General features: G+C 38.1%; 2 protein-coding genes across 2 annotated transcripts; both read left to right on the top strand.

Moving 5' to 3' along the window:
• Positions 1-1894: 1894 nt before the first annotated feature.
• LOC135618396 (aluminum-activated malate transporter 1-like) lies at positions 1895-4131 on the top strand. Its single transcript, XM_065119281.1, has 6 exons — positions 1895-2267; positions 2356-2496; positions 2598-2870; positions 3121-3233; positions 3491-3640; positions 3729-4131. The coding sequence occupies exons 1-6, from the start codon at positions 2033-2035 to the stop codon at positions 4074-4076; spliced, it is 1260 nt and encodes a 419-aa protein (XP_064975353.1). The 5' UTR covers positions 1895-2032; the 3' UTR covers positions 4077-4131.
• Positions 4132-9198: 5067 nt separating this feature from the next.
• On the top strand, positions 9199-10101 carry LOC135620444 (uncharacterized). The gene has a single exon (XM_065123369.1). The coding sequence runs from the start codon at positions 9199-9201 to the stop codon at positions 10099-10101; it is 903 nt and encodes a 300-aa protein (XP_064979441.1).
• Positions 10102-13503: the final 3402 nt, after the last annotated feature.

Raw genomic sequence — 13503 nt, 5'->3', positions numbered from 1 at the left:
CATGAAAAGACTAAATCTTACGTCAGATTTGCAACCATACGAAGGGAGGAGATAAGACAGATGTGAACTTTATTCTCCAACTCTTGCTTAGTTGCCCATTCAAGTTGATGGTGAATCACCACAGTCCATTGGTTTGTCTGTTCGTGCATAATGGATCAACTCACTTCTCACTCTTTAGAATACCAAAATATTCAAATAATTTGTTGATTAAATTTTATATGCTTGACTCACTTACTAAGACCTCATTCGATAAATTATAAATGTATAATATTAGTCCGATAATAATAATGTGTCGGATTCGGATCTTTATCTAACTTTTTTTTTTAATATTTAAAATATTAATTTGATGATGATATAATCGATCTAAAGTTTAAAAATTTATCCAAAATATTTTTATATATTAAATATTAATCTGATATTTTTGTATATTAGTTTCTGAAGCTGTGAGGAAAGGAATATGCTGTATTCCTAATTCGCAGATGAAGATTTTGGCTAGATTTGGAAGTCCAAAAGCGGATGGTACGAAGTGTTGTGTCACCTCATGCACTCGAAAGATAACCTTTGTAGAGGATGGATGGCCCGAAGACAAACAGCAGGGAAGGATGCCTTATTCGCATCCGATATGATCTCTGTTCTCTGTCTCGGCCTCTCATCGACTAACAATTCAATCCGTTGCTGCAATTTGCCATGGAAATAAAATTCTTGCATTCCTTATAGAGGATGGATAGAGTTAAATCGTTTCCTTGCGCAGCTGAGGCTTAAGAACCAAAGGTAAAAAAGGGTAGAGAATAATGTAGTCTTGATTCGACCTTCCATACTAGCAAATAAGAAAACACTCACTCCACTTCCTCTGAAAGAACAAAGAAAGACAGGGAAAGGAATATCTTGTAATGTACTACTTATTCTACCCTTCCTAACAATTAAAATGGAGGATGCAGAAGCAATTTGCTTCAGAAAGCTGATTCTTTTAGCTTCTGCACAGCTACAAACTAAATTGAACTCATGTTGAGCGTCAGAAAAAGCCACATATATATTATTCCATTAAGCCTTATCCAAATTAGTAATTTAATAAAGCTAATATATATATATATATATATATATATATATATATATTCTGTTGATAGAAGATAAGATTTTCCTACGAGGAAATCTTATCTATTCTGTTGAGAAAAATCCTCTATTCTGATGAGGAAAATCCTCCTTCTAATCCTATAAATAGGAGTAGAACATGTTAATGTATTCAAGCTACTTCATTTATTTAATAAAGCTTCTTCAATAATTTTTCTTATCTTATATTATTTCTCTCATGGTATCAGAGCCGTTTGCCTAGAGCAAGTTCTCTTCTCGCTGCCGACTCATCACCGCGTTGCTTTTCCGCCTCCGGCGTCTCTAATGTTGTGCTCACCAGTACTGCCACACCTTTCTTCCTTGCTACCCCCTTCTCCATTGCCACTCTATGCCAATGTCTGTTCCATTACACTGCGGCGTCCTTAAGCTACCTCCTAACTCTTTTGCTATAGCTTTCTCCTCTGCTATAGCAGCATCATTGCAACATTACTGTAGATTTCTCCTCTACCGTCGTCGTCGTCGTAGTCGCAACCGTCGCAGTTGTGGCCGTCGTAGCTATCGCCATCGTAATCCTCTATTCTGATGAGGAAAATCCTCCCTCTAATCTTATAAATAGGAGTAGAACATGTTAATGTATTCAAGCTAACTCATTTATTCAATAAAGCTTCTTCAATAATTATTCTTTATCTTCTATTATTTCTATCAACGGTCACAAAAGTTCTGAAGCTGGCATAGCGACGGCCAGTTCGATGATTCAAAGTGAGACAGGCAATACATACATCGGTCGCAATCCTGTTTCCAGGGGAATCCTCTTGTCACCCACGTTTAATATGCGATTGGACATTCCCACGTCTGTCTCCTTTCTTATATAAGCACTTGCAGCCATAGGACGACCATCGGACCAAGCAGGAAAAGAAAAGCCCGGTGCCACCCTCCACCATCGACTTATTTCCACTGCTGCACCATGGATCTTGGAGTTGAGATCAGAGAGAAGACGAGGACAATGGTCGTCGAGTTGTCGAAGAAGGTGAAGAAGATCGGAGAAGACGACCCTCGACGTATCGCTCACTCCTTCAAAGTGGGACTTGCACTCACGCTGGTCTCCGTCTTCTACTACGTTACCCCCCTGTTTGATGGCTTTGGGGTGTCGTCCATGTGGGCCGTGCTCACGGTGGTGGTGATCATGGAATATACAGTCGGTACGTGCATCTCATGCTTCGTTAGTCTTATTCCATGTACATGGGAAGGAAGAAGTTGTACTGAAGCAGTGCCGTGTGCTCTCCTCAGGTGGAACTCTAAGCAAAGGCCTCAACCGAGCTGTCGCAACACTTGTGGGTGGTTCACTGGGAGTTGCAGCTCATCAGATCGCGGTCCTCTGCGGCGAGAAAGGAGAACCCATCCTTCTCGGGCTCTTCGTCTTCATACTCGGTATGCCTCACCGCTGCTCCCCGTCGAGTGTTGGTATCACGTGTTTGTGCCGAGAAGCGCACTGATGGTGCGCTGTGTGTGCTACATGGCATTACTTGCAGCTGCGGCGGCGACGTTCTCTCGGTTCATACCGGAGATCAAGGCGAGATATGACTACGGGGTGACGATATTCATACTGACGTTTAGCCTCGTGGCGGTGTCGAGCTATCGAGTCGACGAGCTGATTCAGTTAGCTCTCCAGAGGGTGTCCACCATCGTCGTCGGAGTAGCTACTTGCCTGTGCACCTCCATCTTTGTCTTCCCAGTCTGGGCTGGAGAAGATCTCCACAAACTTGTGGCTGCCGATTTGGAAAAGCTTGCAAATTTCCTCGAAGGTATATGATTCTAGATGTGATGCTTGATGCCACAGCGGTATTACTGCTTGAGTACATCATCATCTAATTATTCCTTCAAAAAGACAACAGATGATGATGCATAATTTGCATTACATCAATATTACCCTTGAAATATAAATTGGAGCTGTTAGATTAAAATCGGAAGCCTAATTCTGTCACACACTGATATGACAAAAGTACATCTTCCAGAACATGTTTGGTGGTACTAATTCCGGAATCGAATTTGCAGGACTGTCAACAGAATACTTTGCAGAGAAAGGGGAGGTTGAAAATTTGGAGACCAAGTCCTTTCTCCAGGTGTATATTAGTGTCCTCAACTCAAAGCCCACAGAGGACTCCTTGGTGAGGCCATCAGATACACTCATTCTTCTTCATAGCTTTACTTTCTTCTTCCATAAAGTGATTGGCTAGGCAAGCTTTAACTTGCTCTGTTCTTGAAGTTATCATCATCTGGTACATGGATGACCTTCGAATGGTGATCACATGGGGATACATAAGTTTCTATTGCCTAAAGTGCTTCTGTTGTCGCAACGTAGCCATCTTCATAAGCTAGCAAACAAGATGATCACAACAATAATGAAAGATTTATGATTCTGCAGATGAGTCTTGCGAGATGGGAACCGGGCCATGGTCGCTTTTGGTTTCGCCACCCATGGAAACAGTATCTAAGAATTGGAGCTTTGAGTCGGCAGTGTGCCTTCTCCATGGACGCTCTTGCTACCTACATCACCACCTATCCAAAATTCAAGGTATAAATCTCTCGACTCATTGTAACTCCTTCATTTCAATGAAGAGTAAAGTTGTACGCTCTTTCAACAAGAACATCTTCTTGAGCAGCCAAGCTCGGATCCGGACCTCCACTTGAAGATCCGAAAGACGTGCCAGGAGATGAGCTCCGAATCGGCGAAGGCATTGAAGGAGCTGTCGTCCTCGATCCGGGCCATGACCGTGCCTTCCTTGGCCAGCCGCCACGCGTCGACCGTCGTCGCGACGGTCAGGAAGTTGGAGGATGTTCTGTCGGAGGGCAAGGCGACGTCCGATGTCCTCCACTTGGCGACGATCGCATCCCTCCTCACCCAGTTGGACGTCCGAGCCCGGGAGATCGCGGGTTCGGTCGAGGAGTTGGCTCGGCTCGCCCACTTCAAGCGTTTCGATCCGATGCATGAAGTCAGGGTTAAACCATGAAGGCTCACCACACTGAGCATCAATTTGGAAGAGTAATAAGTGCGGCTAAACAGTGAAAACTGATAGAGGATTATGATCTAAATTAATATGAAATGATAAATTTACATATTCCTTATATGTTTTAATCTTTAATTAAATTTGAATGATTGAAAAAAACTTTTTCTTAAATTTATATAAATATATTATATCTCAATGAATAAATCATCAAGTTTTTATATTAATTCTTCCTTATATCCACCATCTCACTACTAGCCACAACAATAATCAATCATTACTGAGTTCATATAAGTATACCTTGTCTTCAAGTGCATCTTTTATCACATCAACTAGCAATTTTCTTCTAGACATGTATTCTCTTATTACTCTAGTTCAATAGTATGTTACCCATTATATAATTTCTCTATCCATCTCTCCATCAATTAATTTCCCAACGCCTAATGTACAAGTGATACCATAAATGATGTCTTTGTCTTATTCTCGACCAAGTGACATCGAAATACATTAGAATCAAGTATATGTTACTGACTTTTCGCTAATTCTCATACTATCAACATAATCTAATATTACCATGGAGCCTAAATATCTCATGACAACATGTTCTAAAAATAATATATTTAAATCATATCAAATCTTTAACCTTCACGTTACCATAAGCTCTCCACTTGATCTTATTAAACTCATAAGCATTACCCAAGCTAAAAAATTTTCACATTAGCGTAAAATCATATGTGAGGAATTAACTCTTGAATTTTTGTATTATTTCACATCACACAAAATGTTATCAACTGTAAGTGAATCTTTTGAATTAAGCAAAATCCAAATGAATATATTACCAAATGCAAAGCATGTTTAGTGGGCAAAAAAATTCACAAATGATCAAGTGTTAGTTTCATAAAGACTTTCAACTGGATTGTTAAACTGATGATAATTTAACTCACCCTGAGTTTGACTATCGCTCAAAGTTAACATGTACGCCAATTAAATGTTAATAATACTTTCTTATATGAGACCTTAATTAAATAGTATTTATATAATTATCTTTGACTTCATCCATTCTTAATATCCAAATCATATTTATAAATTATAAATAATTATTTATAAACTTTACCAAGCTCCAAAAGCCTAGTATACCAAACTCTCACTTTTCACGTTAGTCGACTTTCTCACTCTAAATTTGATAGCTCTTTATTCTTACAATAACAAGAAAGATATATCATATATCTAATGATTTATATAAATGACATTATCATCATAGATAATAATTTTATAAATATTAAGTAATTCCTTAAGTAATTAGCAAATTGATTCTCTATTAAAACCTTAGAAATCTTAAATTATTTTTTAGAAGTAAAAATAATATTAACATCTTCTAATTTTTTTTATCTAAAAAAAAATACACTCGAGATCTATTATCAAAGACGAACATACATAATACCAAAAAAGTTACTATCATATTCTCTGGTGGATCTCATATATATAATAACATTCATACTCTGGATCTCATATAGTATAGATAAATTCTTGATTCTTTGGAGTATTTATCTCTTACATATTTATAAATTTTATATATAATTAATAAATTATCATAATTTATATATTGATTCTCTATTATACATTAGTTTGTACTAAAGCGTATCTTGCAATATCTTAAAAGGACTCTTAATTATAATTTTTGTTTTCGTAAACACTCGTCACTTTATTTTTATGTCTATATTGATACTGATTAGACATATAATACTGATGATAGAACATCTACATCAGCATATATAGTCTTCCTTGGAGCAAACTTGATCATTTGAAGTTGTAAGAAACCTAATATAATTGTAGGATCCACCACTGAAACTAAATACCAAGCCATCGCCACCACCGCTGCAGAACTCAACCGAGTCACCAATCTACTATATGAACTTGGTATCATATCATAATCCACTCTAATAATATGTTGTGATAATGTTGGTACCACCTATCGATAATGTTTCTTTCTCGCATGAAATATATTATCATAGACTCTTAAGATCAAATTGTCAAATGTCAATTAAGTGTTTCTTATATTCATACTTTTGAAACTGACTGACTCCCTCACAAAGCCTCTCGCTCAAGATTGACGTATTTAACGAAAACTTAATCTTACAACAGCATGATAGATATAAATATGGAATTACAACTTTTCATTTCTTATATATTCTAATCCTCAATCATGATTTGAGGATTATATATATATATATATATATATATATATATATATATATATATATATATATATATATATATATATATATATATATATATATATATATATATATATATATAAGCATGATTTGAACACATAAATAAGAAAAATCTCTTCCTCAAATCTATATAAATATAATCATCTAAATGAATAAAATTATTAAGTTTTTACGGTACTTCTTCAAGAATAATCTTAATATATATCTCAAAATTAATTTTTATGAATATAGATACATTATGATAATCATTAATTATATCTCATAAGTGTAGAGTAATTACATATTATCCTTTATAATTAACTATTTTTAGTATTTTAATTTTTATACTTTTAAAAATTATATCCTACACGTTTAAAATGATATTTTTATATGATTAAAAATAAGAAAGAGAGAAATGTGGTTAAATATTTTATTTTTATAAATATAAGAGTCTCAATTGAACTTTTGAAAGTATAAGAATTATGTTACTAAAGTTATCTAATTAGAAGGACTAATGTATAATTTGCCCGTAAATGGCAACCTCTGTTTCAAATCTATTAAAGACGGCAAGCAAGCGTCAGCTGGACTAACCGAGCACTAATCCGAAGTGGCAAATGGAGCTCACAAAAGCACCTCGGTCCACATACGTGCGCCGGACCCAGTCAAAATAGTTGCTGACGTGGCATACTTCTGGTCACCTGCCGTAGACCGAGCCCACGGAATGTGGACTCGCTCGTTCACGTGACCCTACCCTCACGTGGGATGACGCATCTCCCGTCTCTCGCTCACGTGGGAATCCAGAGATGCGACGCGCCGCACGTACGAGTGACGCGTCTCTCAGCCATTGGATCGACACCGTGTTTCGCAACCCACGACTTTTGACGACACCCCTTAAGACTTCGGACTCCGCCGCTGCCACCATCATGTCTCCGGCGTCGAAGATCTCGCGGGACAACTCGCCGCATTCGGCCCGCTCCATCCTTCCGCTTCAGCCACGTCTCTCTTCCCTCTTCTCTATCGTTATTGGGTTTTGCTTCGGTCCATTGTCTTCGCACCTTAAGCCCTTTCCTTTTCTGGTGGCAGGGGTTGAAGCCTGGTGGAGTGGCGGCTCGGTTTGGACCGGGCTAGTTTACAACATGTTGGAGATTTCGACTAAAGGGGCGTCTCCGGGCGGTGACGACGGGGGGGGGTTCAGAACCGGTTCGAGGCCGGGGGAACACCGGTTTGGTCCAGTGGTGGTGGCTCAGCGACAGGTACGGTTCACTTTTCTTTCTCTGAAAACTATTTTCTGCATTTTCATCCTTCTCAGAGGTGTTTGGTCGGGTTCTGCAGAGGGAGCTGCGGCTGTTCGGCACGGTTCGACCGAGTGGTCTGAGAAGGGAGCACGGTGGGACAGGCGTGTTTCTTCCCCGTGTGTTCACCAACCATAAAGTCAGCAAGAAGCACAGTGTGCCTCAGTAATCGATTTGTTCTCAGACGCGAGAAAAGGAGAGCAACATAAGCCGCAGCCAACAGGAAACACAGCGATGGTCAAACGAGGCATTCCATAACAGCCTTCCCTTCAGACGGGTCTTCCTCAGGAATGGACTTACCGAGTCCGGAGACCCAACTCCACCTTCCTCCTGCTCCATGTGAGACTTATCGCATGCTTTCTTTTCGTCTCGAGGAATAAGTGTAGGAAAATTAGATAGATAGATAGGTAGATAGATAGATAAAGAGAGTGGAGGATGACGCAGGAACTTTCGAGAGGTGGAGGGGTGGGGAAACAACATTAAAAATAATCCATTAGCTCCTCCTGCAATCGAACAAGAACAGGACTGACGTATCTATCTTTCTTCTCCGTCATGTGTACTTGGGTTTGGCAGAGGATACGCATACTTCGACAAGGGGTTGCATGTTCGGTTTTGGAAACACAATTTTATTTTTAACATATAGTTTAAAAATAATAGATGAAAAATTATATATTTTTATTTTTTTTTTAAAAAATATATATATTTTTATTATTTTTTATCATACAGTTTAAAAAATTAAAATAAATAAATATATTTAATCTTTTTAAAAAAATTATATAACCCAAATTTATAATAAATAAATTATATAATCATACAAATAAATAGAAAATGATTTTTAAAAAGAAAATAAATAAATTTTTATTTAAAAATAATAATTTTATAATTTTATAATTTTAGATAAAGATAAAGATACTTTTGATTTGTATTTAAAATATATATATTAACGTGTTTTAAATGTGTTCCCAAAAGTAATTGTTGGAGACTTGGTTTTTCTTTTTATTTTCCTCAGAAAAATCTTTCCTGGTATCAAATTACTTTGGAAAGAGTGGTAAAATATTGAAGGCTTCTTAATTTTCTTTGGATGAATTATCGAAAAACACTCATTCATTTTGACTTTTTTTCTTTTTAATGAACGTCTAGGCTTTTATTTTCCTTGTTCTGATTTCGCACCAAAGGAAACCCGTACTCGAATACTTCGTAGTTAAACAATCAAGAAAAAAAGGTCTTATTCTAATGATAAAAGATTGTGAAAGTTGAAAGTTTAATTAATGATAAAATGTTCGATTGATTTAGCATATCTAATTTAGAGAAGATTATGATTGGTACTAATATGACAAAGTAAGTATCATGAGTATTGATTTATAAGTAGGGTGTGGTGAATGAAGGAGAGACAAGCAGCAGATGGTTCTCAAATCGATTTGAGAATTGTCGTGTTTGATGATTCAATCAATCAAAAGAATCGTGTTAGATAAGTAAGAGGCCTATCAGCAGGAGGAATACATTTGTTTCACGAATAGGATTCCGATTCCTATACGGTGCCTACTTTAAACGAGGTGAAGTATATATATATATACAAACCTAAATCCCACGAATACTGTTTCTTCGCAATCGAAGCCCACTGCGATGGGTTTTCTCCGATTACTCAGGTGCTGTTGTTGCCATGGCGATTCCGGTGATGAATATGATGTGTTTCAGAACGGTGGCTTTGAGATGGAAGGAGGAGGGTGCGATGCCGATGAAGAAGATAACATGCTTCGGAACGGTGGCTTTGAGATGCAAGGAGGAGGGTGCGATGCCGATGAAGAAGATAACATGCTTCCGAACGGTGGCTTTGAGACGGAAGAAGGAGGGTGCGATGTCGATGAAGAAGATAACATGCTTCGGAACGGTGGTTTTGAGATGGAAGAAGGAGGGTGCGATGTCGATGAAGAAGATAACATGCTTCGGAACGGTGGTTTTGAGATGGAAGAAGGAGGGTGCGATGTCGATGAAGAAGATAACATGCTTCGGAACGGTGGTTTTGAGATGGAAGAAGGAGGGTGCGATGTCGATGAAGAAGATAACATGCTTCGGAACGGTGGTTTTGAGATGGAAGAAGGAGGGTGCGATGCCGATGAAGAAGATAACATGCTTCGGAACGGTGGTTTTGAGATGGAAGAAGGAAGGTGCGATGTCGATGAAGAAGATAACATGCTTCGGAACGGTGGCTCTGAGATCGTCGAAGACGAAGACTACGGAGACGAAGAAGACGACGAGGACGACTACGACGGCTTTTTTCCGGCAGAGATTGCAGAGCTGCCAATTTACGTGCATGACGGCGGCGATGCTGTTCCAACCGCTGTGGCCTCCTCTGTGTGCTGCATATGCATGGAAGGATTCCAAAATGGCGACCGATATCGACTTCTTCCGGCGTGCAGTCATGCCTTTCACGTTGACTGCATCGATCAATGGCTGGTGCGCGCGACTACTTGTCCGATGTGCCGATCTGAGGTGGACCCGCTTGCGAGCGACCAATATTTGATGTAATAAATACAATACATACGTATACATACATAAGTGTAGACCAAATCGATGTAATGAACGTTCCTTTTCATGTTCGAATAATTCAAGGACTATTTTCTTTCATATTGCATCGACCAAATCGATTACAGGATTATTTTCTTTGATGATTCAATCAACACAAAAGAATGTTTCCATTCAATGAGAATCTCAACTCAAAAACCTCCTTGTGCTGTTAAGTAGGAGCCCGATTAGGAGGCGGAGTAAGAAGAGATATACGTTCACTCCTGTTTTATTTCTTTTTATTCCTACATATTATAAGTCGGACTTAGTTTATTTTGATCTTTATACTTTAAAACATTACATTGTTATAATTACGAAAGTGAAACATTTAGGTCAAATTATCATAATGACATTAATTTTATCGATAGAAATATAAAAAATAAAGGGTAAAAAAAGAATTTTAACGTTCGATGGCAACGGTAGAGTATGACGGTACTGCTGGCGTCAATGCCGACGCAATTGCCTAGCCACCTCCTATGATAATAAGATTTACTCTCACTACGATGTCATCCGCCTCCATGAGGAGTGTGCCCCCGACCTCATCATTGCCTGCCCACGTCGCTCTATTGCTTGTTCGGCATCGACGCAGATGGTGGTGGTCGTCATGGCATCTACAGCGAAAGATAGTAGCTGTCCCGCCTCTAACTCGTCTAGTGGATCCCAGCCTCAAACCCTCACCCTTTGCATCTATGTCGATGTCGATGTAGACGTCGGGCAATCATCGCCCTTCGATCTATGCTCTCTCAGCAAGCTCTGCACCATGTCCAACCACCTCCTTAGCAAGTGGTCGCTGTTATTAGACTAGACTATCACCTCCACCCGCACCTCCCTAGTCATCTATAGCACTCCCGCATTGGTGGTCGGTTCTCTGCCTCGACTGCTAATCATGCCACCATGATGTTCAGCAACGCCATTAGTTTCTCCTTAGATGCCTTATTCTCTGATGACCTGGGGTCCTCATCAAAATTGTTTTGCTTCTTATCAAAGTTATTCTCGATAAAACTAACGTTATTAGGGTAAATGGATCTAGATATTTCACTTTCATAATTATAGGAATGTCAATATAATTTTCTAAAGTATAAAAATCGAAACATTAAAAATAACTAACTACATGGGCCAATATATAATTAACTCTTATACTTATAATTATATATGCATGTAGGATTCCAATTCATATATATATATATATATATATATATATATATATATATATATATATATATATATATATATATATATATATATGTGCTGACTCCTGTTTTATTTCTCTTTCTCCCATCATACTTATAATTATTTTACAAGTAGGATTCCGATTCCTATATATTTGCTCACTCCTGTTCTATTTCTCTTTCTCCCATCATACTTATAATTCTTTTACAAGTGGGATTCCAATTCCTATACAAATGCGACATTTCTTACCTCTATATATACGAGATGGGTTATTGTCGATCATTCATCTCAATCACTGCGATATGTTGTTTACTGTCACTCGTCTGCTGCTTTTGCGGAGAATACGATTCCGATGATGTGGACTATATGCTTCGTATCGGTGGCTTTGTGACCGACGATGACGAAGACGAAGCCGATGAGGAAGAGGAAGCCGAAGAGGAAGAGAATAGGGGGCTTTCTCCGGAAGAGCTTCGAGTGCTCCGAGTTGACGTGCTTGAATACGACGCTGTTCCAACTGCGGCCTCCTCCTCCTCCTCGTCCGCGTGTTGCATATGCATGGAAGAGATCCACAAGGGCGATCGATGTCGACTGCTTCCGCCGTGCCGTCATGCCTTCCACCTGGACCGCATCGATCCATGGCTGGTGCTTGTCCGATATGCCGGGCTTTTGTCGAGCTTGGCCGTGACAGCATCCCAGATATATGATATAATACATACACATAACACATAACACATACGTAGCGGTCTTGCTCTCCATGCTATATCTTGAGTCGATGTAACATTCATGAACAAGTTCTTTAGATATGGAGATAGTGATCATCGATGGGAACCCTGTGGCCGACATATAAGAGAGATACTTCGTGACGATTATAATGGAAGAGCGACAAGTGGATTCATATGAATAATGTCTAATGTGATGGGTCATATACGAAAAAGTAGGAGAAAATTGATCCTCAGTTTGTGAGGAGGGGCCATGACAAGAAGGCAACAAGGCCTAATGATGGGGCGAAGACGATCGATATTTAGAATATTAAAAAATATAAAAAATAATAATAAATGAACGAGAGAAAAAGCTAGAATTAATGATTTTATATATACCAATTTAAATTTTAGTTTAGCATGCAAAGCTCCAAAAATTACAAATATATTGGTGTAGTTGATCGCTGTCAAATGACCGATAAATACGATGAGTGGAAAACTAATTTGAGTCCGGTCAAAATTAAAATTAGCAAAAGAAATCAATATTCAGAAAGAGAAATTGTAGTAATTAGGAGGAAAATTATGAGCAAGAGAAGGTGGATACTTGATTTGATAAGGATTTCTTGCAATTGCTAGTCAAATCCTTGCTGACCCCAATCGAAGGGCGACATTTATTGCATAGATAGATTAAAGTAAAATATTCTGACTTAGTAGGTAGGACCAAAGTAAATGTAAAATATCATCAATATGCCTCGCTAGTGTTGTCCTTTAGAGGGATCGGTAATTTATTTATTGGTTTTCGCCTTTTGTCTCGTACGATACCCACTCGTGGCCTTCACTTTGGTTTTAAGAAAAAGGATTTGTATCCCCTATTCTCTCTAGCATGCATTGATTCTTTTATTGGCTTTTCGAGATGCATTCTCCATGGTTTTGGATGGATATATAGTTAGATATTCCAACTCTTGGTAGTTGGATCACGTTAATATAGATTTTGATTTCATTAAAAGTCAACGATTCGATATCAACTCAGGTCAAGCATCCAAGTTTGTCCTAAGTTTAATTTGATAGTATGAAAGGATTGACGAGGGATCTTACCATATTATATTAAAGATATACTTAGGGAAGATCTCTCCAATTTATAAGTTAGTAGAATGAAAGAGTTTGAATAATATAATGGGGTTGTGAGCTTAAACCACTTAAGAAATTTATGATGTGTACTTACATGAAGAGTTTGGATAATTATTGTAGTTAAGTAAAAAATTAATCAACGAGATAATTTTGTGGAATCATTAGTAGTATTTCCACCGTGCAAGCATGTGTCAAGTCATCAAATATTACGATTGGTATATTGATATATGAAGATTTATATTTGATAGAGGATATTTTGATACCATCCAGTTGACAGCCACTTCATATCACATATAGTATCACTCTAGTCAAAATAACGTACATATTTTAAAGCAGTACGAAACGACACAGATTGATTCAGGAATAACTA

The sequence above is a fragment of the Musa acuminata genome, chromosome BXJ2-8 (assembly GCF_036884655.1).
Source record: "Musa acuminata AAA Group cultivar baxijiao chromosome BXJ2-8, Cavendish_Baxijiao_AAA, whole genome shotgun sequence".
NCBI lineage: Eukaryota > Viridiplantae > Streptophyta > Magnoliopsida > Zingiberales > Musaceae > Musa > Musa acuminata.
This window is presented reverse-complemented; position numbering and strand designations above follow the sequence as displayed.